At 48.5% G+C, this 24,573-nt stretch overlaps 1 protein-coding gene across 1 annotated transcript in view; it reads right to left on the bottom strand.

Moving 5' to 3' along the window:
• The window catches only part of slf2 (SMC5/6 complex localization factor 2), a 100,713-nt gene extending 78,173 nt beyond the window's left edge, over positions 1–22,540 (bottom strand). The window contains 1 exon segment of the mRNA XM_085994306.1: positions 22,253–22,540. Coding sequence (XP_085850432.1) covers positions 22,253–22,287 — 35 coding nt within the window. The 5' untranslated portion in view covers positions 22,288–22,540.
• Positions 22,541–24,573: the final 2,033 nt, after the last annotated feature.

Raw genomic sequence — 24,573 nt, 5'->3', positions numbered from 1 at the left:
CAAATTCAGTACCCTGTCCCTGCCTTCTCCCCATATCCCTCGATCCCTTTAGCCTTAAGAAATATATCCAACTCTTTTTTGAATATATTTAATGAACTGGCCTCCACCGCCCTCTGTGGTAGAGAATTCCACAGGTTCACCACTCTCTGGGTGAAGAAATTCCTCCTCATCTCAGTCCTAAATCACAGAATCACAGAAACCCCACAGTGCAGATCGAGGCCATTTCGGCCCATCGAGCCTGCACCGACACATATCCCACCCGATCCCTGTAACCCCTACACCAACACATATCCCACCCTATCCCCGTAACCCCACGTATTTAATCCCCCTAACACTAAGGGTCAATTTATCATAACCAATCAACCTAACCCGCACATTTTTGGACTGTGGGAGGAAACCGAAGCACCCGGAGGAAACCCACGCAAACACGGGGAGAATGTGCAAACTCCACACAGACAGTCACCAGAGGCCGGCTTCGAACCCGGATCCCTGGCGCTGTGAGGCAACAGTGCTAACCACTATGCCACCGTGCAAATGGCTTACCCCTTATCCTTAGACTATGACCCCTGGTTCTGGACTCCCCAGTCATCAGAAACATCCTTCCTGCATCTAGTCTGTCCAGGCCTGACAGAATTTTATAGGTTTCGATGAGATCAAAAATGTATTACACTGGAATGGACAAGACCTAACCTTTTCCGATGCATTTAGTGTGCATCTATCAGCTAAGTACAGCAATTTCACGCCATTCCAGATATTTCAATGCAGAATCTCTCGACGATACGAGATAGCGCAGCTTCTGGAGGAGAAAGGCAACTTCCCGATTTCCAGGTTCAACTGCGGTCGCCAGAAGTTGATGTCCGATTTACACTTGACTAACAACAACTTTAATTTATATAGCGCCTTTAACGCAGTAAACGTCCCAAGGCGCTTCATAGAGGCGTTATCAAGCAAAATTTGACATAACAGGTGAGCACCGTTAGCCTCACTGTTATTTCTACAGCAAATTCCGGCCCATTATTGGTCTCTGGCACTTTGACAAACGTCACAGTAACTGTAGTGAATGTCCACGCCCCCTCCCTTTCTCTCCTGAAGGCAATAACCAGCAGTAAAGGACAAAGCCATGCCAGTATTTTGACCCAAGTGATCATTCTCAACAACTTTCACTTATATAGCCCCTTTAATGTAGTAAAACTTCCCAAGGCGCTTCACAAGAGCATTATCAGACAAATTTGACACCGAGCCACATAAGGAGGTATTTGGACAGGTGACCAAAAGCTTGGTCAAAGAGATAGGTTTTAAGGAGCGACTTAAAAGGAGTGAGACATGACAAAGGCACATACAAGGAAAGAAAGATGAACTTGTATTTATATAGCGCCTTTCATGACCTCAGCACGTCACACAAAGTGCTTTAACACCAATTAAGTCTTTTTAAAGTGCAGTCACTGTTGCAATGTAGGTAACGAGGGTTTTGAGACAGAAGGGTTGGGGCGGGGTAGCGGGCAATGTTCCCTCTCAGCTGCGCCGTGCAATAATGGGAAAGGTCCCACGCAGGCTGCTCACCAGCTTTTAAATAGTAAATACCGCGCGTGCGCAGAATTTTAAAGGGACCGCGCATTAAAAGAAACAGGCCGCACAGAACAAAGCGCAGCTTACAGGGAACATGGCAGAGGGTGGAAATGTTACCTTAGCGGAAGATCAGCCATGATCTCATTGAATGGCGGAGCAAGCTCGAGGGGCCGAATGGCCTGCTCCTATCTTCTTTGTTTCTATGTCTATGTTTAAGAGATCTTGGTGACAGATAGGACATGGACTGTAAAGCACAGCTCAGGCTCGAACAGGGCACCAAGACTAAAAATGGTCTGGTTCAGTCCAAGAACGGGACTGGGAGGAGATAGAGAGACAGTGGCGAGGGAACTCAGTTCGTGACAGGGCCGAAGACTACAGCTTTGGTCTCCTCAATTTTTAACTGGAGGAAATTCTGATTGATCCAAAACTTGGGTCACCATTTGAAGAACAGGAATTCTCCCATTGCTCTGGCCAACATTCTTCCCTCAACCACCACCAGGAGGTGGGGGGGGGGGGGGGAAATTAAAAATTGCAAAGGGAACAATTTCATTCAGCACCATTAGTAGTTGCTGCCCTTTAGACAACAAAAAGAAACTTTAGTATGATAGCAAAATATTTCGGATTTCCAGCATCTGCAGTAACAGAAAATGCTGGAAAAACTCAGCAGGCCAGGCAACATCCGGAGAGAGAAATGGAGTCAACGTTTCGGGTAAACCCTTTGTCAAGACAAAGGGCTTCGACCTGAAACGTTGACTCTATTTTCTCTCCACGGATGTTGCCTGGCCTGCTGAGTTTTTCCAGCATTTTCTGTTATTAAAAGAAACGTTAAATTGGTAAACTATGAAAACGTGGGTGGTTGGGAGAATGGGGGGGGGGGGGGGGGGGGGGGGCACCCCAAGAAGAATACTAAGATAGCCAGCCATTATTTAACTGTTAACATGTGGAAAATCACACTATTAATCAAGACTAACAAAATTAACAGAATTGAATGTTGTGAAAAATTAGAATAAAAGCTTTTACATACCTTCATTTAAAACTCAGGATTATCCATCCCCATCAGGCAAATGTTGCACCCTCTACAATAACACACTATCACACAAGTATATACTACAGGAGAAGCACCAGATCACAGACATTCCCACACATCACACTCCTCCACAGATTAGAACATAAATCAAGGACGCTGTCCAGACAGCACAAGGGACTCCATAAAAGAATAGCAGACTATATTGTTTTGTATGATTTTGAACTGGTCTGTGCAGAGTTAGCCAATAGCTGGAGCAGGAGGTAGGTGTTACAGCCTAGCTCAAATCTCCAGGTGGTGAGGAGGGGGGGGGGGGGGGGGGGGAAGAAATGGGGGAAGGAAGTTTCCCTTCCTATTGCAACGCAGTGCCCTTTTCATCACAACGAAGGAACGGCGATATATTTCCAAGTCAGGATGGTGTGTGACTTGGAGGGGAACTTGCAGGTGTTGGTGTTCCCATGCGCCTGCTGCCCTTGTCCTTCTAGGTGGAAGAGGTCGCGGGTTTGGGAGGTGCTGCCGAAGAAGCCTTGGCGAGTTGCTGCAGTGCATCTTGTAGGTGGTACACACCTGCAGCCAGTGTGCCGGTGGTGGAGGGAATAAATGTTAAGGTTTGGAATGGGGTGCCAATCAAGCAGGCTGCTTTGTCCTGGATGATGTCAAGTTTCTTGATGTCGTTGGAGTTGCACTCATCCAGGCAAGTGGAGAGTATTCCATCACACTCCTGATGTGTAGATGGTGGAAAGGCTTTGGGGAGTTAGGGGGCAAGTCACTCGCCGCAGAATACCCAGCTTCTGACCTGCTCTTGACAGTATTTATGCAGCTGGTCCAGTTAAGTTTCTGGTCAATGGTGACCTCCATGATGTTGATGGTGGGAGATTTGACGATGATAATGCCATTGAATGTTATGGGGAGGTGGTTAGACTCTCTTGTTGGAGACAGTCATTCCCTGGCATGAAAAATATACAATTAATATATCCAGATAGGTGGAGGCCATCTGAAGCAAACCAAACACTGCCCCAGCTGAGAACTCGCCCAAAGGCAATAGATTATACCTGTACAGCTACACATGCCCACTAAGCCACTGAGGGATTTTCAAAGTATTTCTTGAATTGTTGTTACACTAATATAATACAACATAAGCTATGCAAGTCTGATGAATAAGTCTCAGTGTACTGGGATTCCAGCTCAAAACTATGAAAACTTAATTCTGGAAATAGCTTATTCTGGGAGACTAAATGAAGTGATTTAGCAAACTGTCCTTTCACTCCTGGGACCGGAGTTTGAAATTGCACCTCAACACTCTGCACCAATCCAATTCAACAGCGTACAGTATCAACAACTTGCATTTATAAGCACCATTAATGTAGAAAAACATCCCAAGTCACTTAACGGAGGCATATCAAGACAAACTGCCTGCAGGGCACTCCCGTAAACACACCACCTGCACACCATGCTCGCTATACACAAGATTAAGCTATGGATAGACTCAGACTTGTCACCCTCTTCTACTCCACATCATTCTATCCGCAACATCAACAGCATAGAACTCTGTGCCTCCCCTAGTCTTTCCTTCCTCCAAGAATAGTCAGGCTTTGAAAACCCCAAGTCTGGGGTCACCCAATCACAACTCTCAGGTTTACTTTCTTTCTTTTACTCTTTTCAACTACTGCACCTGGGATTTTAGTCCTTCATCTTGGTTTCCAAATTTAAAAATATATACCATGAGTTTATTCCAGCCGTGGCACTTAATAGTACAATGTGACCGTAGAGTCATAGAGTTATACAGCACAGAAAGAGGCCCTTCGGCCCATCGCGTCCGCGCCGGCCATCAAGCCCTGTCTATTCTAATCCCATTTTCCAGCACTTGGTCCGTAGCCTTGTATGCTATGGTGTTTCAAGTGCTCATCTAAATGCTTCTTGAATGTTGAGGGTTCCTGCCTCTACCACCCTTTCAGGCAGTGAGTTCCAGATTCCAGCCACCCTCTGGGTGAAAAAGTTTTTCCTCAAATCCCCTCTAAACCTCCTGCCCCTTACTTTGAAACTATGCCCCCTGGTTATTGACTCCTCTACCAAGGGGAAAAGTTCCTTACGATCTACCCTATCTATGCCTCTCATAATTTTGTATACCTCAATCAGGTCTCCCCTCAGCCTTCTCTGCTCTAAGGAAAACAACCCCAGCCTGTCCAGTCTCTCTTCATAACTGAAGCACTCCAGCCCAGGTAACATCCTGGTGAATCTCCTCTGCACCCTCTCCAATGCAATCACATCCTTCCTATAGTGTGGCGACCAGAACTGCACACAGTATTCCAGCTGTGGCCTAACTAGCGTTTTGTACAGCTCCATCATAACCTCCCTGCTCTTATATTCTATGCCTCGGCTAATGAAGGCAAGTATCCCATATGCCTTTTTAACCACCTTATCTACCTGTCCTGCTGCCTTCAGGGATCTATGTACATGCACACCAAGGTCCCTCTGATCCCCTGTCCTTTCCCTAGGATCCTACCATTCATTGTGTATTCCCTTGCCTTGTTAGTCCTCCCAAAATGCATCACCCCTCACTTTTCAGGGTTAAATTCCATTTGCCACTGTCCTGCCCATCTAACCATCCTGTCTATATCGTCCTGTAGCCTGAGGCTTCCCTCCTCGCTATTTACCACCACCAATTTTCCTGTCATCTGCGAACTTACTGATCATACCTCCTACATTCATATCTAAATCATTAATGTACACTACAAACAGCAAAGGACCCAGCACCGATCCCTGCGGTACACCACTGGACACCGTGCACAACACAACCTGTCCAAGCACTGCCAGCCGAGTTACTTTCTTGCCTTGATCCCCTCCTGGATTTGCACATTATTCAGGCATCTCCTGCTCTACAACAGTGACTGCACTTAAAACAATAAAGCACTTCAGTGGCTGTAAAGTGCTTTGGGACGTCTTGGTCATGAAAAGGGCTATATAAATCAAAGTCTTTCTTTACTTTCTCTTACTCAGTGAATTACAGAAAAAAACCATTGCAACACAGCCAGCATTGATCACTTTCCTTACAGATTGTAGACTACGCACCATTCGATTGTGATAAATACGGTCAACATTCATATTCTATGTGCAGAGCGAGTAATAATATTAAAAAAACACCTAAAAATTACAGCGACAAACCTTTTATTTTTAGTTTTCATCACTACTGAAACTTCTGTTTAGACTCCAGTTGCAACTTCAAAGGGCTGATTTTGAACAGTACATTTACACATTACTCTGTTGAGCGATGTGCAAAGGGCTGGGAAAAGCAAGTGTCGACCAACAATTGGCCCTTATTCTCATTATCTCAATGCAGATAATAAAACTGAATAATGTACAAGCAGCTTATCTCTGGCACCGAGAAACTGGAGGAAGCTGGACAGACTTCAGTAATATGCTGGAGAATTAAATATCCAGAACTACAGTATTTACATTTCACAAACTGCCGTGGCATCTATTGCCAGGGATCACAAGCAATTTTGTTTTAAATATTTTAAATCAATAAAAGTTGTAAAAATGCATGGTCAGTAATAACAGAATAGGCATATTGAAAGGATGCCAATACTGTTTCTTCTTCACACCCTCAAATTACCAAGGCTGTTTTTCCAGGAGTCTAGTATTACAGGAATTAAATCTCTACTTTCAGAAACATCTGACCAACTTGTATCTCAGTCCGTCCTTTCACAACAATACGACAGAGTAATTGGTGTCCATTTTGAAAATGTCAAAACTTGGTGCTGCAAAGAGGAAGACAGGTTTGTACCCATGACTTTCCATATTGCAAGTTTTTCAATTGCACCATGCCCTGAAAATAAGATGCCAAACAAACATACTAGTCACTTCCCTGCATGAATGGAACTTTTTGTGTAATAAATCAGAATTACCCCCAGCTTCCCTCAAACTTATAGATGTCCTGATCAAGGCATTTTGCTACCTCCTCAATCCACAGAATGACAGCAGACCCAAGGTGGTAAGACTGAGGGGAGACAGCTCACCTATCAGGATTTGCATAAAAGCAAACCAAATAAATGCACCACTGATTTTTTATTCTTAAATACTAAGTTTTGTAGATATTCACATATATTGCAGGGATGTCTGTAAACTATTAGTGGCTGGTATCGACCCACTATCCAGATGGACGGAATCATGGGGCACATGCAACATAAAGAACCAACACCTCATCACTGACCCAACAGCAGAAGTCCCTGGCTTCGGCCTCGTAAGAATGAGGGGCAGGAGTCGGCCATACGGCCCCTCGAGCCTGCTCCGCCATTCAATAAAATCACGGCTAATCTTCAACCTCAACTCCCTTTCCCACCCAAACCCCATACCCCTCGATTCCCTTAGAGCCCAAAAATCTATCTCAGCCTTGAATATACTCAAAGACTCAGTATCCGCAGTCCTCTAGGGCAAAGAATTCCAAAGATTCACAACCGAGTGAAGAAATTCCTCAGTCTTAAATGGCCGATCCCTTATCCTGAAACTATGCTCTAGTTCTAGACTCTCCAGCCAGGGGAAAACAATCTCAGCATTTATCCTGTCAATCGCCCTCAGAATCTTATATGTTTCAATGAGACCACACCTCGTTCTGAACTCCAGAGAGTATAGGCCCAATCTACGCAATCTCTCCTCACTGGACAGCCCTCTCATCCCAGAAATCAATCCAATGAAACTTCGTTGCACCGCCTCCAAGGGAAGTAGGTCCTTCCTTAGATAAGGAAACCAAAACTGTGCCCAGTACTCCAGGTGTGATCTCACCAAGGCCCTGTACAACTGTAGCAAGACTTCCTTACTCTTGTACTCCAAACCCCTAAATAAAGGCCAACATACCATTTGCCTTCCTAATTGCTTGCTAACCCTGCAGCCTCCCTCGAAAATATGAACAGCGCTCAACCAAATCTGGGCAAGGACGATGCAGCCACCTGCTCCACAAGTGGGAGATGGGGGACAACCCAAAGTGCGACTGTGGCCGTGAGTCCCAGACCATGGAACACATCACAGCAACTTGCCCACTAAGATCTGTTGAGGGGAAACCTCATTTCTCCACTGGGCATCGCAGGAGGCCATCGAATGGATAGCCAAACTAGACATCCCATTATAAATGTTTTCAGTCATACGAAATAACAAGCGGCTATGATCCTACCTCATTTACAAAGAGAAAATCACTTTCCTCCCCCCAGTCTCCAAGCAGTTTTTCTTAAAATGTACAAATCAGTGTTGGGCATGGAAGGGTTCGAATGAGCAAACAACAATTTTGCAAGTTCATTTGCCAGGGCACAGACATAGGGAAGTATGGGTAAAAGTGCACCGTTTTGTGTTGGTGTGGCTGCAGTGTTTCAAATGACATGCGTGGGAAAAAATGGAGTAGGAAAGTCGAACTGGAGGCACACTGGTACTGGCAGAAGCCAAAGAGGATGGCTCCAGTTTTGCCAAACTAGAGAAAATTTTGATTCCTCTCGACCCCAATACCAGACAAGCAGTTGGAGCGTTACAACAGGCTCTGGGTGAATAATGAATGGTGAGGAGTCCTCAGCACGTATGTGAAAACTTCAAAATAACAAAGATTAACAGATGGAGGACAGAACTTCTGGGTGCACCGGTGATCGTAAACTTAACAGGAGGGGCAACTTTGGAGGCTATATACACACACACACACGATATTTTTTTCTTCTTAGAAGTTTTACCAAGGTTATTAACCTCTATTATAAGATTAAATCAGTTGGAAAGAATCCATGACAATAGCAACTGCACACAATCTCTTGAAAGCAGCAAGTCTACTGCCAAATGAACGTCACTCAATTCACATGCTTATTCAAGAAAGCACCAATTTCACACGTCTCCAAGGTGATGCTGCACAAACTGCCCTGTAATGATAAAATCACCAAAGTACAATTGATCCCAATCCAATCCAATACAATACAAATCACTTTATTGGCATAAGGTACATCTTATGTTGCCAAAGCATCAAAATACATTTATGGTTGAACACAAACGCGGTTCCATTCATACAGTGTATAAACAGGTATATCCCTGAGTTTATAAATATACATTCGCCTTGTTTGTATATACTCTTGTCTTAGTTTACTGGTTGTCCCTCTGTTCATGGCAAGCTGTAACATAGTGTGCCGCCAGTGTTACACAGCTTCTCTCCTCCCACACTTTACTTGCACAACCCATTACTGGCTCTCCAGAGGACTAAGATTATACAGCTTAGCACACGAGGCAGCATTTCCAAATTATGAAAACCAGTTACCATAACAACCTTCAGTTTTCTCTACTGCCTCCTGAGCATTAGTTCACAAGTAGTGACGAGACTATCATTTACACCATTTTTACCAACTCTTAATTAGCCATTAACAGTGTACTCATTAGAGGCAGTGCTCTCGTTTATTTAAAAGGATGTGTCTGCGGACAACAGAGTGCCCTCTGCAGTGTAGGTGTACAGTCAACACAGGGAAGCGGAGGTGTAATTGGACACCGGTGTCCAAGTGTCATTTGATCAAGTCAGAGGCAGGCAGTGCAGCCTACCAATTTGACTACCAATGTATAATGACACTGCAGAGTTTGGACAACACACAGCGCTAACACTCCCTACAGTTCAGACGACACAGCGTCAACACCCCCCACAGTTCAGACGACAGCGCTAACACTCCCCACAGTTCGAACACACCGCGCGCCATCCCCACAGTTCGGACGACACAGCGCGAACGCCGCCCACAGTTCAGACGACATAGCGCTAACACCCCCCACAGTTCAGACGACACAGCGCTAACACCCCCCACAGTTCAGACGACACAGCGCTAACACCCCCCACAGTTCAGACGACACAGCGCCAACACCCCCCACAGTTCGGACAACACACCGCACCAACACTCACCACAGTTCGGACGACACAGCGCGAACGCTGCCCACAGTTCAGACGACACAGCGCTAACACCCGCCACAGTTCGGACGACAGCACTAACACCCCCCCACAGTTCGGACGACAGCGCTAACACTCCCTACAGTTCAGACGACACAGCGTGAACACCCCCCACAGTTCGGACGACACACAGCGCTAACAGCCCCCCCAAATGCTCATACTGCAGGTGGGAATGTGCACCACTTACAATAGAGGAACCAACACTCTGCTAATGCTAACACACAGATGGCCCAAGAAAGCACGTATCTACTCTGCTGGCTGGAACAGTTGGCATGGTTTCAGATTTCTCTGCTTTATGAGGGAGCCGAATGAGGTTATGCTGAAGTGTTAGATTTGCCCCAACTGTCACTAGGCAGTGTGGACCCACCAAGTCGAGAGTATATCCAAGGCAGACCGGAAATTTGTTGCAAGGTGGACAGAACATCATCCTGCCACCTCGTGCACAATTATTCAGAGCTTCAACATGCCAGACAGGCATGGGGCCAACGGACAGCAGCACTGCCTTCTACTCCACAGCTGCAGACCATGCAGTGTCTTCTTGTTAAACCGGCTAAGAGCTTGGGAATCACAGGCAACACGCACTGCCACCTCAGCATTCAGAGAGTTGCTTTGCCAGTTGGGTTATTTGCATCGATGACTAGACACAGTTGGGGCAAATCTAACACACGTCAGCATAAGCTCACACGGCTCCCCCCCCTCAAAGCAAATAAATCTGAAACCATGCCAACTGTTCCAGCCAGCAGAGTAGATACACACTTTCTTGGGCCATCTTCATCATTGTTTCTTCTCTTCCTCATTCAAGAGAGAGATCTCTCACACATGACCAAGACCAGTTGGCCCACCTTGAATCACATGTTGATCCCCCTCCGTGTTGAAAATGCTTTCTTGCATTGGTCCTAAATTTGAATCTATGCCTTTTTGTCCCACATTGAGAATCTGCCTTGTGGCTCTTCTCTGTACTGGCCCCAGCACATCAGTACAGGAAACTCTCTTAACCGGCACCTAAATATCCGGAAATCTCTCTTAACCGGCAAAATTCAGGAGTAGGTTCAGGTAAGTTTTACTGTATATTAGTGGCCATGTAACCGGGGCTCCTGCACCTGTGGCCGTGTACGGGGCTCTCGTACCTTGGTAAGTATAGCTCTCTGTAATCTGGACTTTGATTAACCGGCACCACGCCGGTCCCAGATAAAAGAGAGTTTCCTATACCTCCCTCATGCCTTGGTGACCAGCTGTACACAAGGTAATCAAGGTGTGGTGTGGGCAGCAGACTGTTTACATCAGAGGAAGTTGTGATTGAAGTTAAGGCCCGGACATTCCGTGTGGAAACAGCCCTTTGCTCGGTGATGTAGAGGCGATCTGGCAAGTGAAATGGGGCAGGGGCCCTCAGCTGAAACTCCCAACTCAAAATTGGCCACCTCGATTTCTGCCATGATTTTCCTCCCGTGACCCCACTGTGGTCCTGATCGATCGGCAGGCAGCGTCCACACTCCCCCCAAATGGCGGATGGGAGGCTGGATAAATGCAAGCATGCACGAATGTGATTCGACAACAAGTTTTTGCCCACTATTTTCAAACTGTGGTTTCATAGAATAGAATGGTTACAGCACAGGAGGTCATTCGGCCTGTCGAACCCTTGCTGGCTCTCGCTGCAAGAGCACTTCAGCTAGTCCCACTCCCCAGCCCTTTCCCCATAGAATGGAGCAGTCAAGGCTATTCGGAGAGACTTCATCCAAGGAAGCAGTAACTGTTGCCACTACAGGAGTGACAACAGCTTGTATACCCGCTTCCTGATCCTCCTCGGCTGCCAGCGTCACCTGTACCTTCCTCGTGTCATGTCCTGCCTGCCTCGTCGTACTGCAGATGCGGGTTCTGGACTCTTCCAATGGTTCCAGCATCAGCACGAGAGGAGACCGTCTCCACTGCCTGCACGCAAGGCCAATCCTCCTGAATCATTGATCTTTAACAGCCTAGGCACCCCCCTAGGAGATCTTGGAATTCTCAGCTAAGGCCTATTGCTTGTGTCACCTCTAGGGAAAAGACAGCCGTCTCCTCAAAGTTGCCCCCCAGCTCTTAATGCTCACTGCTGATCAGTGATCCACCAGTAATATCCTCTGTCAGTAATACCACCTCCCCGAGTGGGTGTATCTGGGCTGTTGCTCGAGTAAACAAGTTGCTATGATAGAATGCGTGGATCAGGTGCAAGAAGGATCCTTCTGGAAGAACTGGGCAACTCAAGTGCATCTTCCTCTAAACATCCAGCACCCGTGAGGGATACAAAGAGCAACCAACTGATTCAGGAGATGCGTCTGAGAAATACCAGCCGGTCTTTTCCGCTATCAAAATATCAGCTCTTACCTAAAACACTCCATCCCATCACCAGCCTGGAAGCTCACCGCCATCTTCTACAACCCCCACAGGCTCCCCAGTGTATCAGTCCAGAATTTGCCTATCTTGCTTCCTCCGGTGTCTCGAGGGGACGGATGTTGGCCACTCCTCCACCCTTGGTTGTCCTTTACCTCTGGTGGTTCTTCACATGTTTCTCCTTTGGCTTCACAAAGGCTAATTTGCAACGTATTCCCACCTAGGTATCTGCAGACATTCCTTTCTGAATATGCCAGTGGGACAGTGCGGAGGAGAGTCACGCTTCCAACAGCATCAGCCTGGGTGCGCATGCCCCCACTCACCTCAGTCAACCTACTGATGGCTTTAACGTCTTTCCAGCGCTAAGAGGCTAACCGTGGGGTGGTAGAGTTGCCACTATCCCACCTCCATCCAGACTGCCTACTCATCCTTCACCTGGAGCACAACTTCCAGGTGCCAAGGAGCCTTTACCTTCGGACCTTAATCTCTGCCAGAAATCTCTCTTCCCAATGTTCCCGTACGGCGACAACTTCCTTTCTCTCGTTTCCCCTTCTTGCTGACCCCGTTCCTGTCTGTACCAATCTTTCAACAGCAGCAGCCTGCCACGACTTCGCAGCGGCAACGACACAGTTAGGCTAGCGTCTGCACCCAGACATGCTGAGTGCACGATCCTGCTTGGCCCCTTCCAATGGTCCCCACCATCAAGGGTACCAGTGTCCAGCCTACTTTGTTCATTCTACATGAGATTGGGAAGCAGCTCAGTGCACTGAGCCAGAAGATAAAACCAGTGCAACAGAGTGTGCCACTCCCGCTAGCCAAGCTGCTCCAGTGCAGTTGTGACCATGATTGGTCACGCAGAAAAACAGGATCATTCTAACCCGGCCACATACTGCCCGTCAGCCTCCTGCGCAGTAGAGTGATAGTAGGAATCAGCACTAGTGCTATCAAGCAACATCTGCACACTGCTAACCTGTTCACCAACGCTAGGCCAACCCAACAATTGATTCATGGGGCCCCTTCAAATATACAATCCCAATTTCAGACACTGCAAGCTCACGTGGGGTGCTGCAGTGCTTTCTCCTCACAGTGCTCTTGCCTTCCCGTCCCCCTGGACTTGGAGAATGTGTTCTCAGCACAGACTCTAAAATTGCACCACCCCCTGCCCACCCAATAAGCATAATCACCCAGCTCAAGCCCGGTTTATTCTGCCCGTAGATAACAAGCGACTGCCAACATGTGCTGTGATCTGACTGCAGCAGGTAGAGGACAAGCAGGCAAAGGAGCGGTGTGGAAAGTAGCAGTTAAGTAGACGAGTAGGGTGCCACTGACTGACACTTTCAGGGACACTGAGGACGGATGTATTTTCCGCCGGGGCAGTCCCAGAAACTCTCAGCGATGCCCAAGACCCATATTTTCAGGGCAGCACTTAGAGAGGCCAGAAATAAAGAGAGAAGGATGTTCATGCGCCTAGGCTCATGTTATGGTGCCGTGGCCCGGCACACTACCGATCTGCAGACCTGATCGTCATTGCACCAGTTACAAACTGAAAGGCGACACGGGCTGAAATTAATATTTTATACTAATGCAGGATTTAAAGAATAGAAAAGCTTGCATTTATATAGCGCCTTTCACGGCCTCAGGACATCCCAAAGCGTTTTACAGCCAATGAAGTACTTTAAATGTAGTCACTAATGTAATGTAGGAAACGCGACAGCCAATTTACGCACAGCAAGGTCCCACAAGCTGCAATGTGATAACGACCAGATAATCTGTTTGTGATCTTGAGTGAGGGCTAAATATTGGCCAGGACACCGGGGATAACTCCCCTGCTCTTTGCAAAATAGTGCCATCGGATCTTTTATGTCCACCTGAGAGAGCAGACAGGTGAGAATTCCCTCAATCTGGAATTTATATCAATTTACAAAAACTGGTAAGTGGCACAGCATGAATTACATGGATTTTTACTGATGCAGGATCCCCGAAACAAACACAAGGCACGGGTTAGGTTGATTGGCCATGATAAAAAAAAATTGACCCTTAGTGTTAGGGGGGATTAAATACGTGGGGTTAGGGCTTGGGTGGGATGGCTGTCGGTGTAGGGACCGGGTGCTAGGGTTTGGATGATCAGCCATGATCTCGTTGAATGGCGGAGCAGGCTCGAAGGGCCTACTCCTGCTCCTATCTTTTATGTTTCTATGAAAGACTTCCATGTAATTTACTGATGCAGGACTCATGAGGCAAACAATCAGCACAGCATGACTTTCATAGATTTAATAGATACGGCAAGAATTTCAAACAGCAAGAGGAAGTGACATCATCGGATCGACACCACGCATGCACCGAGTGACAAAGGCCAGCCGAAAGTGCCCATAATGTCGCTAATCACTCTGCTATTCAAACCAGAGAAATTTCAAAACCGGAAGTTGTTTGGGGAAAAAAAAACTATGAAAAATTAATGATGTTTTTCACTGAATCATTCCAGGAAGTATATCTAAGTAGACAGCAAACGAGGATAAATCGGGCTCAGCAATAAAGAAGTTTCCAATCAATCAGATAGTCCAAAGGCTTTTGGCACTTGTGCTCACACACGATTAATGAAGACTTGGAGGGTATTAGAAGTCAATCACTGCCTGTGGAATGGATCGCCACTGGAGCCGGTACCTTCATGAAAGATGGGGAAGATAACTGGAAGGGGGGAAAAAATCTTTTTAAAAAACTCAAAATATTTTAACATACTAGGACAAAGTGATCTCTAGATAAGTAAGCCATTAACTGTATTAACGGTATAGAAGTGTCAAAATTATTCAAAATTTGTCATCGTAACCAATGCAGTGAATTGAATGTTTGTATAAAATGATCTCTGGAATCATTTTAATCCCAATTCCTAGACTAAATCATTAAAGTTCAAAATGTTCCGCTTTCTTTTTCCACCAACTCTCTAACCTCCTCTCCAGATTGCATCTAGTCCTGAAAAGGTATGGTTCCACAGATGCCAGTCACACACTGGCACCGCACCCAGGTGGCTGTCCTCCTTCACAGTTGAGCCAAGACAGCTAGTCAGCAGACTATTCGACTGGATGGGGGGGCACCACCGTTGATGGGCGCCACCGTTGATGGGCACCACCGTTGAATCCAATCCTCTCTCAGACATCAAACACCCACACTCTCAACAGGATCACAAAACAGCTGCGCCACTCACTTAGTATTCCTCTCTTCCCAGTCCAGATTAGGTGTTATCCATTAGCTGCTAAGTGAGTGCTCTGCAGCAAAACCTTAAATGAGTCACATATAATAAGCTTGAATGCCAGCCGTGGCTCAATGGCAGCACGCTCACCTGCATCACTCCAGAGACTTGAGCACATAATCTAGGACAGCACTTCAGTGCAGTACTGTGGGAGCGCTGCACTGTTAAAAGGTACATGTCAATTGGATGAGACGTTAAACCGAGGCCCCATCTGACCCCTCCGATGGATGTAAAGGATCCCATGGCACTATTTTGAAGAGGAGCTGAGGAATTATCCCGTGTCCTGGCCAACATTTATCCCTCAACCAACATCACTGAAACAGTATCTGGTCATTCTTCCTTCTTAGGCAGTCCCACGGAACCGAAGATGACTTGCTTCCACATTAAAAATGAGTTTGCAGGGGACTGATGAGTCCAATGCGGGACCTACAGACTCTGTCACAGGTGGGTCAGACGGTGGTTGAAGGGGCGGGTGGGTGGGGTGCTTGGGTTGACGTGCGCTCCTTCCGCTGTTTGCGCTTGGCTTCCGCTTGCTCCCGGCAACGAGACTCGAGGTATTCGGCGCCTTCCCGGATGCTTCGCCTCCACTTTGTACGGTCTTGGGCCAGGGATTCCCAGGTGTCGGTGGGGATGTTGCACTTTTTCGAGGAGGCTTTGAGGGTGTCCTTGAAGCGTTTCCTCTGCTCACCTGGGGCTCTCTTGCCATGTTGGAGCTCCGAGTAGAGCGCTTGTTTTGGGAGTCTCGTATCGGGCATGCGGGCAATGTGACCCGTCCATCGGAGCTGATCGAGCGTGGTCAAAGCTTCGATGCTGGGGATGTTGGCCTGGGCAAGAACACAGACGTTGGTGCGCCTATCCTGCCAATGGATTTGCAGGATCTTGCGGAGGCAGCATTGGTAGTACCTCACCAGTGCTTTAAGGTGCCTGCTATACATGGTCAATGTCTCTGAGGCATACAGCAGGGCGGGTATCACTACTGCTCTGTAGACCATGAGCTTGGTGCCGGGTTTGAGGTCCTTGTCTTCAAACACTCTCTTCCTCAGGCGACTGAAGGCTGCACTGGCACACTGAAGGCGGTGTTGGACTTAGTCAATGACGTCTGCCCTTGTTGACAGTAGGCTCCTGAGGTACAGAAAGTGGCCCACGTTGTCCAAGGCCTTGTCGTGGATTTTGATAATCGGGGGGCATTACTGTGTGCAGGTTGGTAGAGGACCTTTGTCTTATGGATGTTTAGTGTAAGGCCCATTCTCTTGTACGCTTCGGTGAAGGTGTTAACGATGGCTTGGAGTTCGATCTCCGAGTGCGCGCAGACGCAAGCGTCGTCTGCATACTGTAATTCGATGACAGAGGATGGGACGACCTTGGATCTGGACTGGAGGCAACGGAGGTTGAACAGTTTCCCGTTTGTTCTGTAAATTAGCTCCACTCCAGTGGGGAGCTTACTGAGGGTGAGATGGAGCATTGCAGCAAGGAAGATCGATGGTGCGATGACACAGCCTTGCTTGACCCCAGTCCATACATGAATTGGGTCTGTGGTGGAACAGTTGGTCAGGATCACGGCTTGCATGTCGTCGTGAAGCAGGCGGAGGATGGTGACAAACTTTTGAGGGCAGCCAAATTTGAGGAGGACACTCTATAATCCCTCATGGTTGACGGTGTCAAAGGCTAAGTTTTTGTGCTGGAATCTTGCAATGAAAATATGTAGAATATACATAAAAAAGCAAACTATCAATAGATTACATACTATACAGCATTGAACTGGCAAAAGTGCCCAACCCGGCTCTTCTGCTCAAGCCAAACAGAGTCCATCGCTCCCCCCATTTTAATTAAAATTGACAAAATAAATGTATTTGTGGATTATTTCAAATTGCTAGCTGTACTAAAACTGCACAGTACTTCAAACCGCATTCTAACAAAGCAGAAGTGCAAGTGTATTACCCAGCAAAGGAACAACTGAACAGTGCGAATGAGTTTTTTTTTTAAATTAAGCACTACAAGCGTGTTTCGGTTCAAAATTTCTACAACACTCCCGGTCAGCAACAGAGACCGGAAAAATAGCTGAGAAAGTGAAAGAGCCCTACTTACACTAGAAATGTACAAGAGAAAGCCTCATTAAACACCCTTACTTACAATGGAAGTAACATTTAATTTCCGTGTGTGCAAACTTTACACACAGTCCTTTTGATAGTAAAATTTTTAAAAAAATATTGGAAATACACAATCTGTAAAAAGACAGGACAGATTATGGTGTTCTGGGTAGTATTCTTCAGGTAACGGTCAAAATGAAGGGTACACAATAAAGCATGATAATCTCCCTTCCGTGTCAGTCGTGGCTCAATTGGTAGCACCCGCGCCTCGGAGTCAGAAGGTTGTGGGTTCAAGTCCCACTCCAGAGACTTGAGCACAAAATCTGTACTGACACTCCAGTGCAGTACTGAGGGTGCCGTCTTTCGGATGAGACGTTAAACCGAGGCCCCGTCTGCCCTCGCAGGTGGACGGAAGAGATCTTACGGCACTGTTGAAAGAAGAGCAGGGGAGTTATCGGATCATTATCACATGGCTGTTTGTGGGAGCTTGCTGTGCACAAATTGGCTGCTGCCTTTCTTACATTACAATGACTACCCTTCAAAATGTACTTCATTGGCTAGAACGCGCTTTGGGGTGTCCAGTGGTCGTGAAAGGCGCTATATAAATTCAAGTCTTTATTTTCATTTACAGATGCTGACTGGCCTGCTGTACGGTTCCAGCATGTGTCATTTTACCTTTTCATGGTAGATGTATGGCTTTGGGGCTATGCTGTACAGCCGAGAATTTTCTCTCGATGTACCATGGAACTTCAAAAGATTACAAAGATCAAAGCCGTGTTCCTATTAACTCGCATATATCACAAGCTTCTAATACTATCGGATCTTGGTGTTCTGATTCAGGATTTATCAATGAAGCAACAATGGTTTAAACAGTCCTCTCCAAACCAGGTGGCCCCAATATTTCAACAAGCCAAGGCCCTTATAACGTTCGGCACACAGTGGCCCTGTCATGACACTCGGGTGAAGAAGTTTCCGAAGCAGTCGAGGTGGTATCCACATACGACAGTGGTCAAATTCATTCCAATTTAAGACTTCAATTTTTCTCTCTCGCAGCTTATCGGTACCAATACACTTGGACTTGATGCCAGTTGGCTGTTGAGTTAGGTGATCACCACGATGGGACTGTATGACAACTGGCTTTGGTACGTCTGGATTACAGAGTGGAATAATTAGTCACATCCGGTCCTCACCCCTGGTTGAGATCCACTCACTCTTGCTGAACTGCGTGAATGTTTAATAAGGCCAGGTTCGGACCCGACAATGGTGCAAAACTGATCGTACTTAATGAAGACGATTCGAACAGCACAATATAAATATGACTCGTTCTAAATTCAGACTTGGGCACAACTGGAATAATTGTGCACCCAACTGCTTCTGGCACCTTTCGCTTCAGTGCGCTGTGATTTTATCGTACTGTAACTTTTGCATAGTTGCAGACAAGCCAACATACAGCATTAAACAGTGTAGCACGAGCACTTCAATTACATCACAACAGCTTCAATACACACTTGTATTGGGAACTGGAGCGAAGGGGAAGAATAGGAATTAATTTTGACAATGTCACATCCAGAAAAGCCGTGTTCCTATTAACTCGCATATATCACAAGCTTCTAATACTATCAGATCTTGGTGTGCTGATTCAGGATTTATCTATCAATGAAGCAACAATGGTTTAAACAGTCCTCTCCAAACCAGGTGGCCCCAATATTTAAACAAGCCATGGTCCTTGTAACGTTCGGCACACAATGGCCCTGTCATAACTGCTTCATAAATTTCACAAGAGAGTCATGACAGTGCCTTAAAGAACATCCTATGCATCAAACTTTGCAACTGGCTTCCTCCCATTAAATCTCAAGCTCTTTTTGAAAAGTAAAAAAATCAGACTATGGAACAACTAACAGAATAACCCAGCCCTCGCAGATATAATAGTATCCAACAGTGTGCACTTGTACTGTTGCCTTTACCATAGCAAGATTAGGACAATACAAAACACTTGGCAATCTCAAATCAAATCAGATATAACATTCACTTCAAATGCAGACATCCATGGGCTTCCTGTTTACAAAGACATCTGCAATTTTTATAAACTCCACCAGACACCTCAAACATTACCAGCTTTGGAAATATCCTTTACATACACGCATTATGCCTCTTCCGAGATAAATTATTTGACAGACTGTGTAAAAAAAAACTTAGAAACAACTCAATTCAGCCTCAGAAATGAAAAAGCATTGCAAAAAGCTATTCCTGGTCCAACACAATGCCACCAAGCACATTAAAAACAATGAGAGTTATTACTGATTAGCTTTTTTTTTAAAAAAAAAACTCAAAACCACAGCACAAATTATAATTATAAACATTCTACCCAAAAGTTGGTTATATGGAAGCCACCTAAGATTATACCCGATTTATTTCAAGTCCCTTCCTGCTTACTGTGTAAAGGTGTTGCTCCCTTTGCCTATGCTTCACAAGGTTTAGACATCAGCTCAGCCCCCAGGGCTCAGTGTATGTGACTCAGCAAGCCAATCGCAGCAAGTGTTGTGGCAAGAGCACATTTACTTGTGCTGTGGCTGAAGTCTTCTCAGTTTGCATCCTGTAAACTGAGCAAATAGCATCAAGAGCAGAGGCCTTCTATAAACATCCAGCTCAATGTCATGTTTTCCCAAGATATCCATCAGGTGATGAAGGGGGTATTAAATAATGGGAAACTGAGATAATGAGGGAGTAGGAGTAAGATTAGATAAGAATCAATTAAGTAAATAAACACCAGGGGGGCAGGATGGGGAGAGGGGGCAATAAACAGCGGGGGGAGGACGGGGAGAGGGGGCAATAAACAGCGGGGGGAGGACGGGGAGAGGGGGCAATAAACAGCGGGGGGAGGACGGGGAGAGGGGGCAATAAACAGCGGGGGGAGGACGGGGAGAGGGAGCAATAAACAGCGGGGGGGAGGACGGGGAGAGGGAGCAATAAACAGCGGGGGGGAGGACGGGGAGAGGGGGCAATAAACAGCGGGGGGGGGGGGGAGGACGGGGAAAGGGGGCAATAAGCAGCGGGGGAGGATGGGGAGAGGGGGCAATAAACAGCGGGGGGAGGACGGGGAGAGGGAGCAATAAACAGCGGGGGGGGGGAGGACGGGGAAAGGGGGCAATAAGCAGCGGGGGAGGATGGGGAGAGGGGGCAATAAACAGCGGGGGGAGGACGGGGAGAGGGAGCAATAAACAGCGGGGGGGGGGGGGGGAGGACGGGGAAAGGGGGCAATAAGCAGCGGGGGAGGATGGGGAGAGGGGGCAATAAACAGCGGGGGAGGACAGGGAGAGGGGGCAATAAACAGCGGGGGGAGGACGGGGAGAGGGAGCAATAAACAGCGGGGGGGAGGACGGGGAGAGGGGGCAATAAACAGCGGGGGGGGGGGGAGGACGGGGAAAGGGGGCAATAAGCAGCGGGGGGGAGGACGGGGAGAGGGGGCAATAAACAGCGGGGGGGGGGGAGGACGGGGAAAGGGGGCAATAAGCAGCGGGGGAGGATGGGGAGAGGGGGCAATAAACAGCGGGGGAGGACAGGGAGAGGGGGCAATAAACAGCGGGGGAGGACAGGGAGAGGGGGCAATAAACAGCAGGGGGGAGGATGGGGAGAAGGGGCAATAAACAGCGGGGGGGGGGGAGGACGGGGAAATAAACAGCGGGGGGGGGAGGACGGGGAAATAAACAGCGGGGGGGGAGGACGGGGAAATAAACAGCGGGGGGGAGGACGGGGAGAGGGGGCAATAAGCAGCGGGGGAGGACGGGGAGAGGGGGCAATAAGCAGCAGGGGGGAGGACGGGGAGAGGGGGCAATAAGCAGCAGGGGGGAGGACGGGGAGAGGGGGCAATAAACAGCGGGGGGGGAAGGACGGGGAGAGGGGGCAATAAACAGCGGGGGGGGGGGAAGGACGGGGAGAGGGGGCAATAAACAGCGGGGGGGGGCAATAAACAGCAGGGGGGAGGACGGGGAGAGGGGGCAATAAACAGCCCGGGGGGGGGGGGGGGGGGGAAGGACGGGGGGGGGGGAAGGACGGGGAGAGGGGGCAATAAACAGCGGGACGGGGGGGACGGGGCAATAAACAGCGGGGGGGGGGGGGGAGGACGGGGAGAGGGGGCAATAAACAGCGGGGGTGGGGGGGGGGGGAGAGGACGGGGAGAGGGGGCAATAAACAGCGGGGGGGGGAGAGAGGGGGCAATAAACAGCGGGGGGGGGGGGGAGAGGGAGGGGGGCAATAAACAGCGGGGGGGGGAGAGAGGGGGCAATAACAGGGGGGGGGGGGAGAGAGGGGGCAATAAACAGCGGGGGGGGGGGGATGAGGGGGCAATAAACAGCGGGGGGGAGAGGGGGCAATAAACAGCGGGGGGGGGAGAGAGGGGGCAATAAACAGCGGGGGGGGGGGAAGAGAGGGGGCAATAAACAGCGGGGGGGGGGGGAGAGAGGGGCAATAAACAGGCGGGGGGGGGAATGAGAGGGGGCAATAACAGCGGGGGGGGGGAAGAGAGGGGGCAATAAACAGCGGGGGGGGGGAAGGAGGGGGCAATAAACAGCGGGGGGGGAAGAGAGGGGGCAATAAACAGCGGGGGGGGACGGGGAGAGGGGGCAATAAACAGCGGGGGGGGACGGGGAGAGGGGGCAATAAACAGCGGGGGGGGGGGAGGACGGGGAGAGGGGGCAATAAACAGCGGGGGGGGGGGGGGGGAAAGAGGACGGGGAGAGGGGGCAATAAACACCAGGGAGGAAGGGAGGGGGCAATAAACACCGGGAAGGAAGAGAGGGGGCAATAACCAGCGGGGGAGGACGGGAGAGGGGGCAATAAACACCGGGGGACTAAGTGAAGAGGAGACCATCCCCAGGGGATAAACACCGGAGGGGGAGCTGGGGAAATGGAGGCAAGGGGGGCGGGGGGGAGGTGGAGCCCCAGCCCTTTCACTCAGCGACGACTAAAGAAAGCCCCGTAAACAGTGGGAGTGACCCGCTGAACCCGCGGCTGGGGCCTCCGCTCACCCTTTGGCGAAAGTCAGGGCTTTGCGCTGCTTCATGGCTTCACTCGAATCCGCTGCTCGGGACGAGAAGAGGAGGCGAGGCCGCGCTCCGTCCGCCGCTGCACCGTTTCCCCATCCCCTTCTTTCTTTGTTTGTTGTTTTATAAATTGTTTCGCCCCTCTCTCTCTCTCTCCTTCACTCGGTTGAAACGCTCCGTCCGCTGCAGTTCCCGCCTTCCTCTCCCTGTGTGCGCGGCGGCGCCTGACCCGGGAGGAGCCTGGCGCGCGGGTGCTGCTGGGAGTTGTAGTTCGCCCGCCGGAAGCGGCCAAGGGCTGGAGCCGGCGGCGGGACTACAGCCCCCACAATGCAGCGCGCGGCGCCCAGCGCTCCCCCTCTCGGAGTCCGCGTCTGTCAGCGCCGGCCCGCTCCACAAGTGTGCGCGCGCACACCATTAAAAAAAGTTGCTTTCAAACCCCTCGTTGTCTTCATTTCTTTCCCCACAAATTCGCACCCGAACGACCAGATTTAGGAACAGCTTCTTTCCCAGGGCTGTCATCCTACTGAACTCCACAAATAAACTCTAAAGCCTACACATCTGCCAATGCACTTTATTATGGTTATGTTTATGTTAATGTATTACAAGCCAAATGAATGTTGAATGTTTAAATGTCTTAATCTAAATGTACACTCTCGGGAGCCGCAAGCCTACATTTCGTTGTACTGCACTTGTGCACTAACAATGACAATAAAGTTTATTATTATTATTATTATGAAGGTGCCGTCTCTAGGATGAGACGTTAAACCGAGGCCCCCGTCTGCCCTCTTGGGTGGGCGTAAAAGATCCGCGGCACTGTTTCGAGAGAAGAGCAGGGGAGTTATCGCCGGAGTCCTGGCCAATATTTATCCATCAATCAACATCACTGAAACAGATTATCTGGTCATTGTCGCATTGCTGTTTGTGGGAACTTGCTGTGCGCAAATTGGTTGCTGCCATTCCCACATTACAAGTGACTACACTTCAAAAAGTACTTCTTTGGCTGTAAAGCACTTTGGGACGTCCGGTGGTCGTGAAATGCACTATATAAATGCAAGTATTTCTTTTTTTCTTTTATTTTGTCTTAATTTTTCCAATTTTTTAATTGCAAAAACGTTACTAATGCATTCAGTCATTGGGAATTCTTTTATATTACTTTCCCCCTCCTCCAAATCATGTTTGTACTGTTGTGATTTGTATTGGAAAATTCATCAATAAAAAAAGTTTTGCAAAAGCTATTTGTTGAGTGGTATGCTTTACGAGTTGACGTTATTTTCTAGGCAAGCTCAAGCAACAACACCTCACCTTTCAATTAGGCACGTTACAGTCTTCCATCCTCAACATTGAGTTCAACAACTTTAGATCATAACCAGTGCTCCCATCTCCTCGGACAGCATGTACTGGTAATGGTTCTGCTGTTACCATTTACACTTCCTCTTTTTTTCTATATTTGTCCCATTACCACCAACTTTTGCTTTGTACCATCATCTCTTTTGTCATTTAACCACTCCACCCTATCACAGACCTTCCCCAGTGTTATTTCCTCCCACCCGCCCCATTCCCCTTGCTCTACAATTGCTCATAAACTGTGAAATCTCTAACTCCTTCCAGAGTGTCTATCAATATCACAAAAGCAAAATGTAATGTATGTACCTTTAAGGGGGAGAACTACTTTTTACAGCACCTGTATCCTGTAGTACCGGCAGTGACCACACCTGTATATAAACCCTGAGTAGTGATCTGTACAGTCAGTTGCAGTTTGAACCCTCATTCAGTAAACACCTGTTGATCATTCCCTGCAGTCTTTGTCTGATTATTGAAGGACACAACATTAAGATACACGGATATAACATTGGCGACGACGCAGATTCGAACCTACCTGCAACTCTGCATCACCTCCCAGGGATTCGCTCCTGGAGAACAGTGGAAGGAGGTCGAGTCCAGAAGCACGGGCGTTGACCACGGGCAACCGCCCAGTCATCCAGCGGAGATTTGAGCATCACAGGGGAGGCTGTCGAGAGCCAGGCTTGGCTTTCCAGTCACGGTGGTCCAGCGAAACGGGCTGGCAACAGGTACTGCGCAGACCCTTCCCGGACAGCGGCGGCTAGAGCCGACCGAGCGGCACAGAAAAAGGCCGAGCAGCGTTGACGGGGGAGAGAGGGCAGAGCGCACAGGGCGCAGCCGGTGTTCAGGACCGAGCGGCGTCAACGGGGAGAGAGACGAGTGAGAGCAGAGCGCAGCCGGTGTTCAAGGACCAAGCAGCGTCAACGGGGGAGCGAGGCGCTCAGGAAAACGCGAGGCGCTGCCAT

This window comes from Somniosus microcephalus, chromosome 8 (assembly GCF_052327205.1).
Source record: "Somniosus microcephalus isolate GS21.2 chromosome 8, FLI_Smic_1.0, whole genome shotgun sequence".
In the NCBI taxonomy this organism is placed as follows: Eukaryota; Metazoa; Chordata; class Chondrichthyes; order Squaliformes; family Somniosidae; genus Somniosus; species Somniosus microcephalus.
The sequence above is the reverse complement of the archived record's forward strand: the minus strand, read 5'-3'. Positions and strand labels throughout refer to the sequence as shown.